Below are 23,228 nucleotides of genomic sequence, written 5' to 3' on the forward strand. Positions count from 1 at the left end.
GCTGCAATTGGCAAGTTTATATTTCCAGTTCAGATCTGTTTTCCTTTTTTCTTTTTCTTTCTTTTTTTAAGATTTTATTTATTTACTTGAGACAGAGCATGAGCAGGGGAGAGGGGCAGACAGAGAGGGAGAAGCAGACTCTGCACTAAGCAGGGAGCCTGAGGCAGGGTTTTTTGTTCTTTTTTTTTTTTAATAAAGAAGGTTTGCCTGTATTGTTTTTTGTTTGTTTGTTTTATTTATGATAGTCACAGAGAGAGAGAGGCAGAGACATAGGCAGAGGGAGAAGCAGGCTCCATGCACTGGGAGCCCAACATGGGATTCGATCCCCGGTCTCCAGGATCGTGCCCTGGGCCAAAGGCAGGCGCCAAACCGCTGCGCCACCCAGGGATCCCTGAGGCAGGGTTTCTATCCCAGGATCCTGATATCATGAGTTGAGCCCAAGGCAGACGCTTAACCAACTGAGCCATCCAGGTGCTACAGATCTGTCTTCTTAGGGTAAGACTAATAGCTTCCTCAACATCATCATTTGGACGTCTGATATCACAAATCCAATCTGTCCGAAACTGAATTCCTCTTTACCCTAAAACGTGTTCATTTGCAGTTTTCAGTTGCATTAACTCTATCCTTTTAGTTGCTCAGGTCAGAAACCTGGGAGTCATCCTTGTACTTGGTTTTTCTCTTATATTCACATCTAATTTATCAGGAAATCTTGTTGGCTCTACCTTCAGAATATATTCAGGATTCTTTTACTTCTTATCTTAGTACCTCCACTGCTACCATCCTGGTCAGAGGTATTATCATTTGTTGACAGAATTCTTGCAGTAGCCAACTAATTGCTCTCTGCTTCATCTCCCTCCATTGACTACCCATTTCACTCAGAATAAAAGCAAGAATTCTTAGAAGGCCTACAAGGCCCTTCATAATCTGGTATCCCATACTTCTTTGACCTTCTTTGACTTCTTCCCCTTATTTACTGTACTGTAGCCACACTGGCCCCTCTGCTATTTCTCAAACACATTGCAAATATTTCTACCTTAAGGACTTTGCTTTTCCTCTTGCTACTGCCTGGGATGCTCTTACCCTGGAAGCATGTGGCTAATTCCTTATCTCCTTTAGGTTTTTGCTTATATATATCAGCGAGGTCTACTCTATCCACTCTATGTAAAGTTGTAACTTCTACCCAACACTACCAGTTCCCATTACACTGCTCTACTTTTCTTTTTTCCAAAGTACTTTTTACTGCTAACATATATCATTTATTTATTTATTATGTTTTATTTGTTGTCTCTCTTCCCCTGCTAGAATATAAGTTCTACAAAGACAGTAATCTCTATTTTGTTCATTGATATATCCTGAGGACCTAGAGTGGTGGAATATGGCAGTAGCTCAGTAAATATTTATTAAATGAACAGCAAGAGTTAGGGATAATCACATGCTTAGTTTAACTTTCAGTATACTGTCAGGCTTACTACACCTGATTTTAGTTAAGGGGTTTGTTTTGGGTTTTTTTGCTAGGTTTTTTTTTTTTTTTTTCGCATTTCTAACTATTCCTAATAATTTATGTCACATAACTTTCTTTCTTAGAAGTCTTCTAAAGAACAGAGAGAAAATTAGTTTTCTTGATAGAATAGAACTACCTCAGATTTACTATATGGGTCCATTAGATCCTTTTATAAATCTAAGATACATAAAAATAAGATCCTAGTGATCTTATTTTTGCCATAGTTTAAAACATTTTATTATTTCATCATCCTAAGAATAGTTTTATCCTTACTCATCAATTATCCCAACCATGCTAAAGAATGGTAAAATAATATGAAAACAGAAGAATAATGGAATTGCCTAGAAGGATGATATAATAGTGGAATAAGTCTTCATCATCCTTTTTACTATGTTGTCCAAAGTATTACATTATCTTTCAAGAATTTATGAAAGATGTCTGGAGACACCATCTTTTTTAGCTTTCATTGAACAAAGTTGAGAATTCAAAATTTTAAGTTTTCTGCTCAAAATGGCAAGTAGAAGAAAATTAACAGAGGAAAACATTTCATAACTTTTAGCTCAATCATAACAAAACTGTAAAGAGACAGATGGTAGTACCTAGACTTTAATGATGTGCTGGACTTGGGTTTTTTTTTTTTTTTTAATGGAAATAAGAACTTTTATATTTTCCTTCCATAAATGAAAAACTGACAAAAATCCAACATTTTGATTCTAGACTCTGGTGGAAGATGGCCTCTGCCTATAACAAAGTTCTCCCTGGAATCCTCTTCCTCAGCTGTTCACTACCTGGTTCTCTGCCACCCACACTTCTCCCCAAGACCCCTACCGATGTCAGGCAATGGGAAAAGGACTTGTTTTTTTAAGTAAAGTCTCAGACTAAGATTTTTTCAGATGATATTATAGATGAATTTTGTCAAACTTCAGAATTGATGAATGAATGTATTTCTAGATACAAAAAAGGAAATAGGGTATTCTCATCTGGTTAGTCATTCAGCAGGAAGTTCTTTACCACACAATATTTTATGATGAGAATCTGTAACATCCTGCTTTGATAAAAAGACATGTGACTATTATTTCATATTTTATGGTATTTTTATACCAAAATACTCTTGATATGGTTTGTTTCAAGCAATCACTAAAGGCAGATGTCTATACAGAAGTGACTGGAAGGGAATAGATGATGGTGAAGTGGAAAAAAAACTAATGGATTGATCATTTTGTGTTTATAAATGGAAAAGTGAAAATGTTTTGCAACTGTGGAGCAAAGAAGAGATGTATTTGAGATCCGATTTAATATTTACAAAATGAATGTGTTTCAAGGTCATAGATGATAGTCAATGAATAGTTGGTAATATTTCACGATGTTGCCCATTTCAGGTATGTTTAGCTTCAAAAATAGGAGTATGTGAAATAAAAATTTGTTTTGCCATTTTTAAATTATTAGGAATTCTAATAAAACTCTTATTCACGATCTCTTTATTTCTCTGTAAATTATTTGTGAGATAAATTATTAAATGAGTCCACTGTACCCTTATGATTGGTGATGACTATTATAATGCAGCAGGCACTTTCCTAATCCTGGAATATCAGGAGGACTAAACATTGGCCTTTTATTTTATTTTTAAATATGGAATGCTTCACGAATTTGCGTGTCATCCTTGCGCAGGGGCCATGCTAATCTTCTCTGTATCGTTCGAATTTTAGTATATGTGCTGCCGAAGTGAGCACAACATTGGCCTTTTAGAGAGACAAGGTGCTAGTGGCTAGCATGGTAAGTAGACTTTTCAGGCTAAGTAAATGAAACAAGTAGGCTGGTATTAAATACAGGAAAATTAAAGCAATGTATAAGAAAGGAAACAACATACTACTACTACATGGTCATAGGATGAATTTTACCTTAACCTGAGAAAGAGGATGGAGGGAGAAGAAATTGAGATAGACTGTCATAAGAAAGCAAATACTCTTTTACTTTATTAGGAATTTAGATACTAATGTGTAAAATAGATAAATCCAAGGGTACCTGGGTGGCTCAGTCAGGTAAGCATCCTACTCTTGATTTCGGCACAGGTCATGATCGCAGGGTCCTGGGATTGAGCCCTGCTTGGGCTCAGTGGGGAGTCTGCTTAAGGTTCACTTCCTCTGCTCCTCTGTTCCTCTCCTTGTGCTCTCGCTCTCTCTCTCGCTCTCTCTCTTGCTCTCAAATAAAAATATGTTTAAAAAGTAGATAAATCTGTCAGGAGCAGAAGGAACATTATTTAGAAATATCCAGATGAATACCAAAAGAAATAGCTAAAGACTCGAAAGTGTTTGCCTCTGAAGAAGTGTGAGCTAAAATAGGGAGGAGAGAACTGCTATTTTATATGCTTTTTTAGTATTAGATCTTTGAAAACCATATGCAGATATTACTTTGATAAAAATTAATAATAAAATATGAAATTATCCCTTTAATGAGAAAATCTAGCTGCTGGTACGTATCAAATGAAGTTGAAAGCACAGGGACATCTATATTTGAGGTGAGGAACTAACAGTGATGACTGGAGGGAAACCAGAATATTGGCTTAGAAAGACATTTTATAGGGAGATACTATAGGATGGTAAGACCTGGCCAGTTTGGATAATGAGAATGAAGCATTGGGTTAAGATGAAAATAAATCTACATTTTGAGCCATTAATAACAACAAGGAAGAAAGTATTTGAGCCAGTTTCAATTGTGGTTGTGAAAATGAGCTTTTCTTTGGATGTGTTATGTTTGCAATGACCTATAATCATCTGTGTTATATCCTGTAGGCAATTATAAATGTAAGCCTGGACATGTTTGGCCTTAAGATTTGGGGAAAGATTCAAAGAAAATATGACCCCCAGTATAATAAAAATGAATTGTTGTGGAGTGACTTATTTTACCAAGGAGGGAGTGAATAAAAAATCAGATATTGAAGAAAATGCATGTGCTTATACACAAAGTTAATGATAGGTAAAGAAAACAAAATAGACTTAGGAAGGAGACTAGGAAGTGTAAAACAGAATTAGAAGGATGATTGAAAGACATGGTTTCCAGATTATTATTATAGCACTTACCAAATTTATATAGCTGTTAAGCCTTCTCTAGAAACTGACCGTATCTTTTGTAAAGTAGCATCTTGATTGAATTTACATGTTATATACATGCTTGTCATTTTACAAATACTTCAAATGTCCATGGTTTATTTTCCTTTTTTGTCTTTTGTGGGGGTGATGGGAGTGGGGAACAAGCACCATAGTGGATACCTTTTTTTTTTTTTTTTAAGATTTTATGTATTTATTTATGAGAGTCACAGAGAGGCAGAGACTTAGGCAGAGGGAGAAGCTGACTCCGGGATCATGCCCTAAGCCAAAGGCAGATGCTCAGCCACTGAGCTCCCATAGTAGATACCTCTAAAAGAAGAAAATATAGCTCCCATAATCCTCCCGTATTGTTTCTGTTGATAATTTTTCCCTTTCTCTTCTTGTCACTTTGTTTAATACAAGGTTTTTTTTATTTCTAAATAAATACTTCTTAATCAGGTAGTTCATTGACAGATCTTTTGAAGGGATTGGGAAATGAGAGAGAACTCCCTGTATGTGGCTCTGTCTGTGTGTCTCTTTGAGATAATAGAAAAGCCTTTATGTGGAGATAACTTTGCAAGAGCTCTGTATAACCCTGTGCTAAGCACCTGTATTTATTTCCTCTTTCTTCTTCCTCCTCTAACTCTAAAAAAAGAAGAGCTAAATCCCCATTTATCGTTTATACACTTTAAAAATATAGATTGTTTCTGGTAAATTTAATATGATTTAAAATAAGAGGAACAATTTGATGCCTAACTTGCAAATTGTTCTATATAAATTTGTTTTATTTAAACTATTGCCAGTTATACATCACAACATTTTAATGACTTAAAATGGTTTTGTGACCAATGTTAAATGGAAAGATATAAATAAGAGACAGAAATAAAGAGCAGTTTGAGAAGAATGCAAGTGAATAAAGTAGCTCAACCGTCAGGGGATTTGCATGTGGCATTGTATGTATTTCAAAAGTTTCCGTTGAAATAACAGATGCTGCTGATGAAGTTGGGAATAGTAACTTCATTTGTGGCTGCTTCAGTTGCTTATCCGAAGTGAGACAATCCCAGGGGGAAATCTGGTGTAATGGAATTAGACTCAGGAAAGGATATGACATAAATATCTGGCAGCTTCAATTTTGTGATCTTTATTCCGTAAACACTGGCTAGGTATATGTATGACTATCTATACATGTTTAGTTATCTTATATTTCATGTGGAACCTGTGTCTACCAAGTGATTTTATTCATTAGCAGGGATTTTTAAAGTATTTTTTAGTTCCTACAATTGCTTACTACAGAAATTCCAAGTCTTTCTGGTTTTTTTTTAGCCACTGAGAATTGTTGTTTTTTTTTTTTTTTTAAGTTTTTATTTATTTATAATCTCTCTACCCAACATGGGGCTTGAACTCATGACCCGGAGATCAAGAGTTACAGCCAAGTGACTGTAACTCATGACCGAGCCAGCCAAGTGCCCTAAGAATTGTTTTATTGAACTTGTATATGTACAGTGACAGCCCATGAAATTAGTTAATCACTTATTTACCCCCAGTTCAGAACAGTGTTTATTCACACAAGTGTGCATATTAATGTTTATCTTTTTTCCTTTTTTTTTTCTAACATAATTCAAAGTATGCAAGATATCGTGCTGATAAATGGATAGATGGATAAAACAGATATGTCCATAGAGGTCTGAGGAGAACTTAGATGTAGTGAGGGAAGTAAAATATTTATTAATATAGCTGTTAGCATAAGGTTTAGAAGTGCTTAATTGCCTAAGAGATAAATAAGGTGCTTTTAGGAAAGGAGAAAATACTTCTACCAGAAGTGAAATCAAAAAAAGAAATGTTATGTAAGTAATTTAGTAAACCTGAGTACCTGTGATAACTAAACAATCCTGCTTTGGAAGATATAAAGATAGAAATGACATAATTAAAGTCTAGGATGTTACAAAGTTGAGAGTGATCATCTTTGCTTTTGAAGGGTTATTAGGGAAGAGTTCAGTAGAAGAGGTAACACATGATTAGGGACTTGAAGACCAAGTCCTGGTTCCATGTGAAGTTGGGGACAGCTTGTGTCCAGGGAATACATGCATAGGCATAGTTGCAGAGAACAACAGGACACATTGAGGAAATTACTAAGCTTAGCTAGAGCACTGGGATCAGGAAGATGAAGCCAGAGAACCAGGTAAAGACAAAATCATGGAACGCGTTGTGTGGCATACAAAGGAGTTTTAAGTTTATCCTGTAGGCATCAAGGGACCATTTAGGGCAGAACGTATTCATGTATCTACTTTGGAAACATTACTCCATTTGTAGTATATACAGATATCAAATCATTGTGTTGTAAACCTGAAATTAATGTTATAAAAAATAAAAACACTCTAGTAATAGTGGAATAGAAAATGAGTTGTGGTGTTAGAGATAGTTAGAAGTTATTTTAATAATCTGGCTGAGAAGGCAGCCCCGGGTGGCTCAGCGATTTAGCACTACCTTCAGCCCAGGGCGTGATCGTGGAGTCCTGGGATCGAGTCCCACATTGGGCTCCCTGCATGGAGCCTGCTTCTCCCTCTGCCTTGTGTCTCTGCCTCTCTCTCTCTCTCTCTCTCTCTCTCTCTCTCTCTCTCATAAATAAATAAAATCTTTAAAATAAATAAATAAATAATCTGGCTGAGAAATCAGGTATCACTAGGCCAGTGTAATGGTATTGAGGCTTGATGGAGAGAGAATTTATGGGATTTGGTAAGTAATTATATGAAAGGTGAGAGGGAAGAGTTGAGATTTTTTTTAGTATGGAAAATACAGGAGACAAGTTATTGACAGAAGATACAGGGAGGAGAGAAGTAGGAGCTTTTGTCTGTTTTTAAGAGAGACAAATGCAAGGAGTGGGGAGAAAATGAAAAATTCATTTTTAATGACTATGAATTTGAGTTACCTGCAGGATGTCTAATCTAGATGTCCTGTAGGTCAGGAACTCAGGAAAAGATCTGGTCTAGAAATACAGATTTGGGAGTTCTCTCCATGGACATGTATGAGATAAGCTGGGACTAAGCATGCAGGATAAGAAGAGCAAAGAGTGGAGCATACCATGTAACCAGTGAAGGAAGAGGAAACCACAAAGAGGATAAGAACTATTTTGTTATATCAACCATGAGAATGGTAAATGCTCACAGAGGGCAAGTGAGAGAGAAATACTGAATATTACCCACATGCATTGGCTATGAGGAGCTCAGCCTTTAAAGGACATTCAGAACGGGTAGTCATGGAAATTAGTTAAGTGGAAATTGAGCAAAGAGGGAGCCAGTGTTAGAGATCAAGTGTATAAAATGGGCAAAAGTACAGAGAGGAGAAAGCCCTGGGAGTGTTAATTTACAAACAGTAGGACCTTTTAGTTTAAAATATTAGGTGTGTGTAAAAAGATCATGTGGGTAATAAATTCAGAAATGTAGTATTATTAATCTGCCTTTAATGCTATAACTGCCAAGTTATTTAACCTCAGGTTATCTGGTGGGAGAGTTATTCACAACCTTCTTCATTTTTCTTTCTTTTCTTGACCCTTTCACTGTGTTTTAGAATAGTGAAAGAAAGCCATCTCATGCAAGTCAGTGTTTTGTTTGTATCCTGCAAGTGAGAGGATACTGAGAAGGCCCAAAATCTTGGTTCCTTAGGAATTACAGGTATATAATAACTAGTCCCCAGTTTTGAGCTAGGTCTATAGACTCACAAATTCTTTGGGGAGAAAACAGTTGCTAAAATTACAAGGAAGACCGTTTTGGTGATAGTCATCATTAAGTTAATTGCCCATTATTAGAATTCAGTATTTTTTTTGTTAAATAGTTAAATAACCCACTCCCTAAATAATAGTGGACTTCTTATCTTTAAAACTTTATTAGTCATCTTTCTGTTTTCTTATTTTTTAAGATTTTATTTATTTGAGAGAAAGAGAATGCACATGGGGAGGGGCAGAGGGAGAAGTAGACTCTCTGCTGAGTGAGGAGCCCACCTTAGGGCTTTATCTTAGGACCCTGGGATCATGACCCCAGCTGAAAGCAGATGCTTAACCGACTGAGCCACCCAGGCACCCCTCATCTTTCTGTTAAAAAAAATGAAATTTTCGTGGTTATTTTCTTAGCACAGTTATGCTTTTTAGATTGTTTCACCAAGAGATGCACATACTAGTTTGGGGTAAGTTCCTTAAGGGCAAGCACCATGTCTTAGCCATCTTTCTGTCTCCTACATGGTCTTTTATAATGAGAGATATTTAGTAAATATTTGTTGAAAATTAACTCGATACCACATTAAGTGAAAACATTTTACACATTGAGGAAAGTTGTATTTACATTTTTTTTTTTTAAGTAGGCTCCACACCCAGCATGGGGCTTAAACTCAGGACCCTGAGATCAAGAGCCCCACACTCTACTGACTGAGCCAGCCAGCCACCCCACATTCACACTCTTAAATAATTAGTAGGGAAAATAAGGTTTTTTTTTAATATTTTATTTATTTATTCATGAGAGAGACACACAGAGAGAGAGGCAGAGACACAGGCAGAGGGAGAAGCAGGCTCCATGTAGGGAGCCCGACAGTGGGACTCAATCCCGGGTCTCCAGGATGACACCCTGGGCTGAAGGTGGCACTAAACCGCTGAGCTACCCAGGCTGCCTGGAAAATAAGTTTTTATATCTGATTTGCTAAATGTTAAATTCAGGCCCACTGTATGCTGAGAAAATTATACATAATCTTTTCAATGAAATCTAATGAAGTTTATAATTTTAGATGTTAGAAATTGAGATATCTAGAAAATGTAAGGAATCTCTGGCTTTCTTATAAGCAGTTATACGGATAGGCTCAGGAAAAGATTCTTCTTAGACCCTGGCTCTTGCACTGCAAATAACCAACCAGATGTGCTCAGCTGGTGATCTTTGGAATATATTTTATTAACTCCTATTTTCTGTCAAATTACTCCAAAAGTTAGAATCAGCTCTATAATTGTCTTTGGCTGCTCTTAGCAAAGGAATGATCTTTAGCGGTTCCACCTACCACAATATAGGCTAATGTAACTGAAGCAGAGCAGGAACTGTATTTCCTAAGAAATCTAGTCCAAACTCTTACATCCCTTGAAAAATGAACACAGTCTTATGGGTAACTAACTACATTAACACTACCTTTCACAAAAAGCACCAATTGCCATTTCTTGTAGAAAGTACACACATAAAAAAAGTGAGTATTTGTGTAATCATAACATACAGGGTTCTGGGGATAAAATATATATTTAAAACAATTTATAGACTCCGAATCACCATATAAATATGAGGGATGTTTACATTTATTACCATGTAGTAATAGAGAAAGAAAGTACATGTGTGTTTGTAATTGATAGCAGAATAGTTCCAGAAATTGGAGAAAATGTGTAAAATATGTGTAAGGTTATGGGTTTACATTTTTGTTTTGAAGGTTATTTCAGAAGAGGTAAGTATTCTTGTTTTTGCCAAGTGTTAATAGAGAACACTGTAATACTGTTTTACTGTCTCTGCCTTCAGTATTACTACTACAGTGCAAAGAGGCCTGCTGTGCTGTTACTTGTGGAGAGCTCATGCAGTAAAAAGTAAAGGCATTTAAAGTTAAACCAGAAGACATGGAAGCTTTCTTAGTTGGAAGAATAGATTTAATATTAAGTCTTCACGTGTGTTTGAGGTGTAAAAGGTGTTTTATAAGTAACAATATTTAATTCTTAGTATTCTTATATATGAAAAGGTCTATGAAAATTCTTAGTAAAGGAATTAGCACACCTTCTATTCTAATTAAACTGTATTGTTTGCTGTATCCTTTTTCTTCTTCCATTCTGTTGCTTGTACTTTTTCTTTTTTACTGGTGTCTTCTTTCATCTCCATCTATTAAAATCCTATATAGGGCAGCCCCGGTGGCGCAGCGGTTTAGCGCCGCCTGCAGCCCAGGGCGTGATCCTGGAGACCCTGGATCGAGTCCCACGTCAGGCTCTCTGCATGGAGCCTGCTTCTCCCTCTGCCTGTATCTCTGCCTCTCTCTCTCTGTGTCTCTGAATAAATAAATAAATAAATAAATAAATAAATAAATAAATAAATATCTTTAAAAAAAATAAAAAAAAATAAAATCCTATATAGGACTTTTCCTTCCAGCTGTATTGTGTAAACTTAGACTAGACTTGCCCCCCTGACAAGAAATGATGAAATTAGCAGAAAAGGACTTTAAAGCAGCTATTATCAATGTACATAGAAGTTTAAAGGGAAAGATGAATATGGACAACAGGTAATACCAGACAGTGATTCACAAGAATATGGAAAAAAACAAGATGCACACTATAATCAACCTAGCTTTCTGCCTAGACATCTGCATCATGGTGCCAAAAGAGGGAACCCAAGCACAGGACTGCAGCCTCACTAAGATGAGAAACAGAGATCACAGTTTGGAGAGGCTAAGGAAGCTGTACTTTGTGGGGCAGAATACTGGAGGGAAGGAACTGTGGAGGGAAAGAACTCTAGAAATCTACATAGGGTTGCCCATGAACATTAAGGATGCTGTATTCCTATCTGTACACAGAGAGGTCCAGCTCCATTAGAATTGGACAAAAGCTGACGGTCTATAAGCTGAGCAACTCCCAGAACTTAACCCGAGTTCTTACTAGCCAAAGTGAAGAGAGTGTTGAATACCTGCAACATTTAATAGAAACCCCAGAAGGTACATCTTAGTTAAGTAAGGCTAAATTAGCTCTAGAGTAAAGCTACTGTGGACCTACCCTAACAAAACTTTAAAGGTCTCAAAAGAATCAAGCTAATATGGAATTTACTTAACTGTTTGTCAAAACAGAGTCTTACACTTGAAAATAAGAAAAAAATGTGAGACATTCAACAGTATACCATTTACAATAACTAGCATCTAAGAAAAAAAAAAATTTATACTAGGTATTCAAAGGACAATGTCACCCATAACCAGGAGAAAAATCCATCAAATAAAAGAAACCTAGAAATTACAGAGATGATGAAATTATCAGAAAGAACTTTAAAGCAGCTATTAAAAATATACACTGAGGTTTAAAGAAAAAGAAATATAATAAGAGAAATGGAAGATATAAAAAAGAACCAAATGGATCTTTTAGAACTGAAATATACAGTATTTGAGATAAAAAATTTTACTGGATGAGTTTAAGTACAAATTAGCTAAATCAAAGGGAAAGAATAAGAGTCTATTATGGACATTTATGCTGATAATTTCAACAACTTAGAAGTAATAGACAAATTCTTTGAAAGTCACAGATTACCAAAACTGGCCCATGCAGACCTAGAAGATGTGAATAGCTCCATACCTACTAAAGAAGTAGAGTTACTATTTCTATTACTATTTTTAAAACCTTGCAAGTAAAATTCCTGGCCCACAACAAAGAAAACTGCAGCCTACATGACTTCACTGGTGAATTTTATCAGATATTTAAGGAAGAAATAACACAGTTGTACACAAACTCTCCCCAAAACTTCACAACTCTTATGAGGCCAGTTTTACCCCAATATCAAAACCACACAAAGACATTGTAAGAAAAGTGTAAATCAGTATCCTTCATGAACACAGATGTTAAAATTCTTAATAAAATACTAACAAATTAAATTATATAGTATATTGTAAAGCATAATACATCCTAACCAAGTGGAGTTAATCCCAGAATACAAGACTGGTTTATTTGAAAATGAATCACTGTCATTCACCATATTAACAGACAGAGGAAAAACCATGGCGCCATCTCAGTTGATGCAGAAAAGGCATATGATAAAATTAAAAATGCATTCATATTAAAAACTCAGGAAAATAGTAAAAAAAAAAAAAAAAAAAAAGAATTTCCTCAACCTGTTATGAAAAATCTATAGCAAACAGTTTGCTTAATTCAGAAGGACTGAATTTTTCACCTTATTGGAATAAAACAAAGATTATCTTCTGTCACCACTTAAAATATTGAGTATTAGGCCTGGAAATCCTTTATAATGCATTGAGGTAAGAAAAAGCAATAAAAAGCATGCAGATTAGAAAGGAGGTGATAAAACTGTCTTTATTCACAGGTGAAATGATATTGTATATAGAAAATTGGGAGGAATCTACAAAAAGCTTCTAGCACTAAGTGAATTTAGCAAATTTGCAGGATGAAGGGGAATAAACAAAAGTCAACTCTATTTCTATAAACTTGTAATCAGACCTTGAACAATGAAGTTTTTACAAATAATTTAAAATTAATTTAAATGTTATTTTAAAAAAGTTTTTGGTAACAGAAACATGAACTACTCAGGGATAACTAGTACAATATATGCAAGACCTGTTCACAGAAACCCATAACACATTGCTGAAAAAAAGAAGACCAAAATAAATGAAGACATACATCATATTCATGTTTTAGAAGACTTGATATTGTTAAAGTATCTTTCCAAGCTGATCTGTAGTTGTAGCACAATACCAATCAAAATCCCATCAGATTTTTTGGGTAGGAACTTATATTCTATAATTTATACAGAAATCAAGGGCCCCTGGCTGGCTCAGTCAGTATACCTGTGACTCTTAATCTCACGATCAGGCATGAGTTCAAGCCTCATATCAGCTGTAGAGCTTGCTTTAAAGAGAAAAAATCAAAATGCAAGTTAAAATTTATATAGAAATCAAAAAATAGCCAAAGCAATCTTCAAAAAACAACAGAAAAGTCGGAAAGCTTACTCTACATGATTTTAAGTTTTTAAAGTAAAGTTGTATAGACCTATAACTCAATGTAACACACTAGAACTTCTAGAAGTTGACCCACATGTATATGGTCAATTGATTTTCAACAAAGTTCGTAAGGCAATCTAATGAAGAAAGGGTATTTTTTCAACAAATGATGTTGGAACAACTGGATAGGATATTCATATGAGGAAAAATGGGTAATAACTAAACATCAAAAGCTAAAACTATAGAATTTTAGAAGAAAACATAAAAAGTGCTTGCTTTTGTAACCTTGCATAGGGAGATTTCTTTGGGCATAGAAAACCATAAAGGGAAAAATTGCCAAATTTATGAGAACTTTTGCTTTTCTGAGAACTCTGGTTTTGTTTTGTTTTGTTTTTTTAAGATTTTATTTAAAATTCATGAGAGACAGAGAGAGGCAGAGACATAGGCAGAGAGAGAAGCAGGCTCCTTGCAGGGAGCCCTATGTGGGATTCATCTCAAGACCCCAGGATCATGCCCTGAGCCAAAGGCAGATGCTCAGCTGCTGAGCCACCCCAGCATCCCTGAGAACTCTGTTAAAAAATAATTGAAAAAAGCAAGCCACGCTGGGAAAAAATATTTGCAAACATATGTCTGATAAAAGACTTATATCTAGAATGTATAAAGGACTCCTGTAATTTAATCAAAGGAAAACAGTCTCCTTCACTCTCTTCAAATAAAAAACAACTCAATTTAAAAACAAGCTAAGGGGTGCCTGGGTGGCTTAGTTAGTTAAAGCATCTGAGTCTTGATCTCAGCTCAGGTCTTGATCTCAGGGCTGTGAGTTCAGGCCCCACATGGGCTCCACGCTGGGCCTACATTCATTCATTCATTCATTCATTCATTCACTCATTCATCCATTTAAGCTAAAAATTCAAATAGTTTTTTAAAGATATATGAATGGCAAATACATGAAAAGATGCTTAGCATCATTAGTTATCAGAGTAATGCCCATTAAAATCCTAATGCATTACTATATACACATTTGAAGACTAAAAAAGAGTTTCAGGTACTGGTGAGATTTTTGAAACGAGAATTCTCATATGTTGCTGATGGGAATATGAAATGACACAGCCACTTTGAGGCAGTTTCATATAAAGGTAAAGATATACTAAACCACATCCAATAATTCAACTCCTAGGTATTTTTCCAAGGCAAGTGAAAACTTCTGTCAGTTAAAAAGAAAGATTTTCACTAGAATATTTATTCCTGCTTTATTTACAATTCCTCAAAACTGGAAACAACCTAAGTATTATCAGGAGATAAACAGCTAAACAAATTGTTACATCCACACACTGCAATAGTACTCAGCAATAAGAAGGAAACAAAGTGCTACTACTATCCAATGACATAGATGAATCTCACAAATATTGAGAATGAAAGAAGCCAAACATAAAATAGTACACAGTTTAGGATTCTATTTATATGCAGTCCTAGAACAGGCAAAGCAAATCAGTGGTTGCCTGGTTGTGCTGCACATATGCACAAGGTAACATTTTGGGATGGTGGAAATGTGCTATATTTGATGGTTGTAGTGGTTGCACAGGTGTGTGCATTTGTCAAAATACATCCTGTATTTTTTACAGAGGTATATTTTATAATATGTAAATTATATTTCAGTAAAGTTTGCTGTATAGCACAATCTTCTGTGACTTTTTTCCTTTTTTCCCCTAAATTCAGACATTGTCTATTCTTCTTCTGAATTTACTGTAGAATTTTGTTTGTCTTCTCTTACTCCTTTCTTTTTTCTGTTGTCTCCTTTACTAAGTTATAAGCTCTTATTCCTCTTTGTTTACCCTATAGCACCTCGCTCATTATATAACCTTTCAGTATGTGTTTGTTGCACTGAGTTGATTTGATGCAAAGAAAGAGTCGCCAGCTATTGCTTTGATTACAATTCTGAACTGAAAAGAATCACAGATATTAGCAAGACAGGGCTATAAGGCAGCTAAGAGTTAATATTAGGCATCTTTAGGACAGTCCTAATTTTATACTTTAGGGCAATTGCATTTTTTATTTTATGGCAATGGGTAGTGAACACATGGAAGATGAGTGCTTCTGGGCCCTGTGGGAAGTTGTCTTTAAGGAAAGACATCCTGTGCCAGTTGCAGAGGCCTGGAGGACAATGTTTTTTATTTTAATAATGAATGAAAAATTGGAAGAATCTTAGAAACTAAACAGTACCAGTACCATGGATGCCATTTAATCCAACCCATTATTATGCAGGCCAAGTGAAGGTCAGTAACGTGCCCAGTGCCACACAGCAAATAAGAGATAAAGACTGAAACCAAGCCCTGTACCAGGAATTTAACAAAGTGGAGAATTGGCTGCCCGTAGACGTTCTAATGAGTTGCCCTTAGACAAAGCCTCCATTAGTTTGGGATTCCGAGTTAAGAAAAAGACAGGATAGATAAAAGAGAAAACGGCATGAGTCAGCTGTTATTACCAGGATCAAACCAAAACTGGAACCATGGATAGCACCAGGAGTTGGCTGATGTGTTCCACGTCTTTGTTCTGTTTACCACTGAGAAGTCTGATTTCATCTATAATTAAAACTTGTCTTGTATACCTGTTGATAAATTTTCTACAGTAAGAATATACTATAGCTTGATGAGTTAGTACATGACCTGGAATTCCACAGGAATATTTAAACAATCTAAATGGAGTCGGATCTTCCTATTTTGGACCTTTCCTTTTCTCACTGTTTAGTTCTTCGAATGTAAATTTATTTGGAATTGGGATGGTAACAGTTGCTATTTTGCATTTCACTGGTTTTAAGTTTTATTATTTTTAAGGACAACTAGGTAGTTTTTTAATTTCAGTGATTTTTAGTGGTCATTTTGAATTTTAAAGATGGAGAACAGAACATGCTCCTTGGATCTTTTTAATGAAAGAATGCCATTGTGGATGGTGATGATGCACAGCTATTTAATGTATTCTCCACTCTCCCTATATGGATGCAGCCTCCAAATTTTACAAAGGACATAATCATCAGCATAGCATCTCTGCTCTCCTATGGATTGGTCTTTTTATAAAGCAGCTTTTTGGTTTTCTTAGTAAAACTATTTTATTTTAAAATCTGTCTCTAGACGCTTACTCCTGGTATGCCTGGGGGAATGTAGATTATTTCATATCTCCTCAAAATTCCTTTCAAAGACAAGAGTCAAGCTCGATTTGTGTTTTTGAGATAGAGAAGAGGAATAGATAGGAGGAAGGAAGAAATCTTAACTTTGCTTCAAGGAGAGAAAAAAATCTTTCAGTCCTTTGTTGATACCATAGCTTCTGCATTAGTCATATGTCCCTTCCTCCCTGGTCATGAGTAGACCAGAGAAATAGCAGCCATTTGCAAGTTTGTAAAGGGACAGGGCAAAGAGAAGAAAACAGCTGATAAAGAGGAATGTAGGGCTCCCAAGCCCCTTAGGTTTTTACAGTTGTGTTTTTAGATCAATCAATGGTTTCTGGATATTTTGGTGTTTTATTTCACTGTGTTTGATGTTATAAAATACAGTTCTAAATGTCTAGCCCCAATTATGAGATTGTATTCAAAGTGTAGTTTTTTAAAATGTTACAGTGAAAGTCAATTACAATGGGAAGCTAGTCAGGGCACCTGGGTGGCTCAGTTGATTAAGCGTCTGCCTTCAGCTCAGGTCATGATCTCAGGGTCCTGGGATCAAGCCCTGCATCCTGCTTTCTGCTCAGTGGGGAGTCTGCTTCTCCCTCTCCCTCTGCCTGCACTGTGCGCTCTCTCTCTCTCTCTCTCTCTCTCTCTCTCTGTCAAATAAACAACAACAACAACAATGGGAAGCTAGTGGACACAGTTAATACTGATATTGGAAAGAAGAACCTTTCCTCTGCCTTCTTGGGTCTGAACGGTGAGGGCCACCAAACTAACTGTGATAGAGAGATTAACAGGAGGAAAGACAAGGCACAGAAGTGCTCAGTAATGAGCAACCCAAGTCAGTTGCCAGAATTAAAGGTTTGTTTACCAACTTAAACAAACACAAATATTTAGAGCTTCAAAGGATGGAAATTTTGATGATGCGGGCTTATACAATTTGGTGTTTTGGGGATGTCCTAGAAGCCAAAGTCAGTCACTTCCCTGACTAGAGACACTAGGTTGCAGTAGGGGAGGGGGGTGCTGTGCAGCTGACTTTCATAAAGCTGTGCTTTAGTCAGATAAGGAAGTTTAGATAAGATTTCTTCATCTGTTACTGGGTTTCTGGTTTCTTCAACTGATTTTTTATATATTTGTTTATAGCTTGATGATTTTCAAAGCACTTTCACATATCTCATTTGAGTCACAGTATTTTTTAGTTAGATGAAGCAAATATTATTCCCATGAATTTCATAGGTAAGAAAACTGAGGTTAAGAGAGGCTAAATAGGGGATCCCTGGGTGGCGCAGCAGTTTAGCGCCTGCCTTTGGCCCAGGGCGCGATCCTGGAGACCCGGGATCGAATCCCACGTTGGGCTCCCGGTGCATGGAGCCTGCTTCTCCCTCTGCCTGTGTCTCTGCCTCTCTCTCTCTCTCACTGTGTGCCTATCATAAATAAATAAAAATTAAAAAAAAAGAGAGAGAGGTTAAATAATTATTCAGAGCCAATCAAGTAATAGTGGAGCCAAGATAAGAGGTTGAGGTATTCACATATCTCACTATACCTTTGGGGTCCAATTTCAGTACTGACAAATTGAATATCAATCTATAAGTACTTTAAAGGTGTCAAGATTTGAGTAACATTTTATTTGTTTTGTAGGAGAAGATGGTGTAAGTTGGTTCATCAGTGACAAAGATGCAGAGGTAAAATTAAAATTGTTTTTTGAAATTATGAATAATAGATTAATATTCCCTTTGATTTGAAGTTTCCTTTCACTTCAGTATGATAACTTAATAAACTTTTTAGAGATAGCAGTGGTCCAAGTATGTTGTAAGAAAAAGTTTGATTTCACTATGTGGTAATTGAATTTTTCAGAAGTGTGGTTCAGCTTTGATTTTTGTCAGTGTGTTAATTGCTATAATGATTTAGTCCCCTTTCCCTTCTATTTCTTCTCTGCCATGGTGAGCTTATATTGCCTAGTACACTAAAAATCAACACCGGAAATAACTGCTTCTTCAGTGTAAGGAAATGGTTAGTCTATATTTAGGATGTGGCAGGTGTTTGTCTTTGTCAATTATTAGCCTTAATTGTGACAGATGGTTAAGAAAAGAATAATTTTACAACTTGGTTTTCAAAAAAAAGTTTTAAAAGATAATTAGATTGTGTCTACTTGGGGCTTACCTTGTCAATCTAGCTGAATAACAAGTAAAAGATGAAAAGCTTTTTCAAAGATGAAATTCTACCAAACAAAATAAAAGCATGGTTGGCATTTACATATTTTCCTTTAGGGATTCCATATGATATGTTTTGCTAATATTCTTTTGCAAGACACTAGATTTTGCCTAGAATATGGGAGAGCTAGAATTGGGTTACTGTAAGCAGGCTAGATCTTAAAAGTACTCTATTGGAAGGAAATTATCTCCTGTCTCTTAGGAATTATAAGCCAATTTATAGGTAGTAACCATGGGTTGTTCAAAAGAAAGAATGGATTTGGTCATTATGTGGTTTAATAACTCTATAAAAGTAAAAAGTCATTTTTAAAATCCCCCTAAGTAAAAATTGAAGCAAGCTTCTCATTCAGAAAAATATGGTATACATTCAGATATAGAAACCAGCAATATCTTTCACTCTGAACACCACCAGAATGTCTAAATTATGCATATCGGTACCCCTACTGGACCTGAACTATAAGTAGAAAAAGATACAAAAGAAATGGAACCGTATGGAGAAAGTTTAAGAGAATGGCAGAGGAGAGACAGACAAGAAGTAGAGTTGTCTTCATGGCAAATCCTTTTAAGTTTTTGAAGTCTTTGAAGAACACAAAAGTTTCTTGTTGCTGGGTTCTAGATTGAACAGACTATGATTGTTAATTCTTATGAACAGAGTGAAGTATTCTTTTTAATTATTGATTTTTTTCCCCTTAGGCTCAGATAGTTAATAATAGATCGTCTGGAAGATGGACCCACCGATACTACTCAGCCAACAAAAATGTTACTTGTAGAAATTGTGACAAATGTGGCCATTTATCGAAAAACTGCCCCCTTCCACAAGTATGTGAAATACATAATGATTCTTTCTACATTGTTAAAAATCAAAATCTTAAGAGTGAACCCTTGTAACCTTAGAATTCAAATCTTGCATAATATATGTGTAAATTTCACTTTACATTTTCAGGTAGGTCACAGCCTAAAATAGTAGCAGAAAGGGAACAGTGAAGTTAGAGTCCAATAAACCTGGAATCAACTTTAGATTTTTCCATTGATAGGTGCACAACCTTAGGCAAATCATTTTACTCTTTGTGCCTCTGTTTTCTTGTCTATAAAATGAGATTAAATTAGACAATTCCTGAGACCCTCTCACTTCCCAACCTTCTACTTTATAAGACAGCTTGTTTCACTGCAGGATGATTTTCATTGTTAGAAATCTTTCATTGTAGAAATGTTAGAAAGTTAACATTTTAAGTATTTATAAATGTTTATTGCTGTAAATTATGTTAAACAGATACATCAATCTTTGGATGTTCTCTGAGACATAAAGAATTATCAAGAAACATTCCTTCCATTTACCTACAGCTTCTTCCAAATGAATGTCTTTCAGATGTTTAAGACAGCTCTTAGGGTTCCTCTATATCTTTGGTCCTCCAGCAAAGCAGCCTTTTTCAGTGTCTGTTCCTCCTATGACTTAGCTTCCGGAACCTTCTCATCCCACTTTCTTTCTCAGGCACAATCTGCTTTTTTAATGTTCCTATAAGACAAGGCATAAGAAATAGACGCCAGTTGATAGTACATGCACAATAAGCCTTTTTGGCAACCACAGAATACAGATAGCTTGTGTTAAAGCTCTGATTTCAGACATTTTGTTTGATTTTTATGGTATGTTCAAGATTTGACCTTCATTGGAGTCTCCAATTAGAAATAACTTTTTATGGAATTTTACAGAAAAAAATTAATCTTCTAATTGACACCGAACTATTTTGCTAAAGAGATTTTCTGTTTGCAACCTAGAAAGTCCGCCCCTGCTGTCTCTGCTCTGAGAGAGGACACCTCCAGTATGCCTGCCCAGCCCGCTTTTGCTTAGGCTGTTCTTTGCCTATGTCTTCCACTCACAGATGTCTTGAAAGATCATCCTGGAGAAAGCGATGTGACCGATGTGATATGATAGGCCATTATGCTGATGTGAGTATCCTGCATATAACTAACTTGTTGGGCTTTGGGGGCAGTGTGCCAATTTGTAACTATTGGGCAGCCTACCTAAAGGAATGTTTATTCTCTACCATATGTAGCGATAGCCATATCGCTTGGTTACTTTGATTACTACTAAATGGTTACTACTTTGGTTACTACTAAATGGTTCATCAGGAGGCAGCATCAAGAAATATTGTAAACCCATGCTTGTCCCCTTTGCTTAAAGTGCTTGCCAAGTAAAGTTGAAATAAAAGAGATATGTAATAAATAATGTGTAAAATTTATACCTATTCATGTATAGTTAGATGAAAATATGTACCCACTTAGCAATTGTATACAAAGGTCTATATGAAGCTTGGCTTCATGCTGCTTATTGATGGTTCTTGCTGATGTAATAGTCTTAAATAAGAAAGACAAAACCACCAATACTTTAGATCTGCTTATCTTAGTTCTTTTTTTAGATTTAAAAAAAAAAAACAAAAGTCATTTAGAAGACATTCAGTTACGTGCAGCACATTAAATTTTAGTGCATCATTATTTTGGACATCCGTATCATATGGGGTTTAGTCAAGATCTCAAAGACTAGAAGGGCTATAGAAGTTAGTTTTTTGTTTGTTTTTTTTAAAGTAAATCTTTTCCTTTTACTTTGTACTTCCCAAAGGCATGATACAAAACACAAACATTTGTCAATTTTATTTATATTGGAGTGTACCTATGTCCTTTTGTCTAAAGAAAGTGATAGAGCTTCCTATTGAGATGAATTTCAAATTAAAACATAGTAGAATATGAATGTTTGGTATATATGTTTCTCATGTAAATATATCAGTTCTAAATTATAATTTCTAAAGTATCTTTTTAAACAATAAAAATAAGGTCACTATCCTGTACATTGTCCTACTACCTGATTTTTTTCTGCTTTAATTCCTTATGAATGCATCTCTACATTAACTCATAAAGATCTACCTGTCCGGGATCCCTGGGTGGCGCAGCGGTTTGGCGCCTGCCTTTGGCCCAGGGCGCGATCCTGGAGACCCGGGATCGAATCCCACGTCGGGCTCCCGGTGCATGGAGCCTGCTTCTCCCTCTGCCTGTGTCTCTGCCTCTCTCTCTCTCTCTGTCTCTCTGTTACTATCATAAATAAATAAAAAATTAAAAAAAAAAAAAAAAAAAAGATCTACCTGTCCAATGGCTAACTTTTATGCCACCATATGGATATACCAATTTACCTAGCAAGTTCTCTACCAATATATCTAGATTTATAGTTAAAACCCATTTTTTTAGGCAAACAGTGCTACAGTATATACTTGTATAAGTATGTAGATGTGTGCAAGATTATTTCAGTAAATTGGATTCCAAGTGGGATTGTGTAATTAAAGGATATGTACATTTATATCTGGATAAATATTGTCAGATTGCTCTTTTAAAAGCAATGGGGATGCCTGACTGGCTCAGTCAGTAGAGTATGTAACTCTTGATCTTGGAGTTGTAAGTTCAAGCCCCATGTTGAGTGTAGAGATTACTTAAAAATAAAATCTTTAAAAAAAAATAAAATAAAATAAAATAAAATAAAATCTTTAAAAAATAATAATAATAAATAACTAAATAACTAGATAAATGGTGGTACCAATATATCCACCTGCCACATGTTTTTAAGAGTGCTCTCAACAGGGCGTCTGGGTGGCTCAGTCCATTAAGCGCCTGCCTTCAGTTAAGCATCCACCATTGGCTCAGGTTATGGTCTCAGGATCCTGGGATCTAGCTACCCCATTGGTCTCCCTACTCAGCAAGGAGTCTTCTTCTCCCCCTTCCTCTGCCCCTCTTCCTGCTCAAGCATACTCTTATGCGTGTGCTCTCTTTCAAATAAATAAAAATCTTAGAAAAAGGAATGCTCTCAACCCTATGATTGATCTTTTAAAATTTTGGCCAATCAGGTAAGGAGAAAATGATATCTTACTGTTTTTAATTGTATTTCTTAGGCAACTAGTGATGTTGGCTAACATGTGGCTCTCAAGATTAGATGAAGAGATAGAAGCTGTTATTTCATTACAAAGTAGCTTAAACTGGGGTGCCTGACTGGCTCAGTCCATAGAGCTTATGACTCTTGATCTTGGGGTTGTGTGTTCAAGCCCTATGTTGGGTGTAGAGATTATGTAAAATAATTAAATCTTTAAAAAAAAAAAAAAGGTAGATTGGGGCACCTGGGTGGCTCAGTTGGTTAAGCATCCAACTCTTGGTGTCAGCACAGGTCATGATCTTTGGGTTGTGAGATTGAATCCCACATGGGGCTTGAGATTCTCTGCCTCTGCCCCTTCCCCTGCTCACGCTTACTCGCTAACTTGCTCACTAGCTCTCAAATAAATAAATAAAATCTTTTTTTAAGTAGCTTAAACTTATTCTTAATATTTACTATGTCTTAAAAATAAAAATCCCAAATTGTCCTAGTTTTATAGTACTGTACTCTGCATTACACTGTCAATTATAATTTTTTAGGCAGATTTTCTAGTTTGGCAGTTACACTTAATGGCATATTTCTGTACTCTTTTCTTCTGAAAAGCTCTTACAAATATGGTCTTATTTGCCTGTGATAACAGAAGGGTCTCAGATATTATCATGAGCACTTTTTT

General features: G+C 35.8%; 1 protein-coding gene, 1 long non-coding RNA gene and 1 other non-coding gene across 5 annotated transcripts in view; 2 read left to right on the forward strand and 1 right to left on the reverse strand.

Annotated features, from left to right (window-relative positions):
* The window catches only part of LOC125756067 (uncharacterized), a 178,956-nt gene extending 175,982 nt beyond the window's left edge, over positions 1 to 2,974 (forward strand). The window contains exon 2 of the long non-coding RNA XR_007414081.1: positions 2,219 to 2,974. This is a non-coding gene — a long non-coding RNA (uncharacterized LOC125756067). The remainder of the gene's footprint in view (positions 1 to 2,218) is intronic.
* The window catches only part of ZCCHC7 (zinc finger CCHC-type containing 7), a 252,482-nt gene that overhangs the window by 181,591 nt on the left and 47,663 nt on the right, over positions 1 to 23,228 (forward strand). For all 3 annotated transcript variants that reach the window (XM_025433198.3, XM_025433199.3, XM_025433200.3), the window contains exons 3-5: positions 18,080 to 18,123; positions 19,345 to 19,470; positions 20,425 to 20,595. In XM_025433198.3, the coding sequence (XP_025288983.1) occupies positions 18,080 to 18,123; positions 19,345 to 19,470; positions 20,425 to 20,595 (341 nt within the window). The remainder of the gene's footprint in view (positions 1 to 18,079; positions 18,124 to 19,344; positions 19,471 to 20,424; positions 20,596 to 23,228) is intronic.
* LOC112650637 (U6 spliceosomal RNA) lies at positions 3,125 to 3,231 on the reverse strand. The gene has a single exon (XR_003130330.1). It is a non-coding gene; the product is annotated as a U6 spliceosomal RNA (small nuclear RNA).

Source organism: Canis lupus, chromosome 11, assembly GCF_003254725.2.
Source record: "Canis lupus dingo isolate Sandy chromosome 11, ASM325472v2, whole genome shotgun sequence".
NCBI lineage: Eukaryota > Metazoa > Chordata > Mammalia > Carnivora > Canidae > Canis > Canis lupus.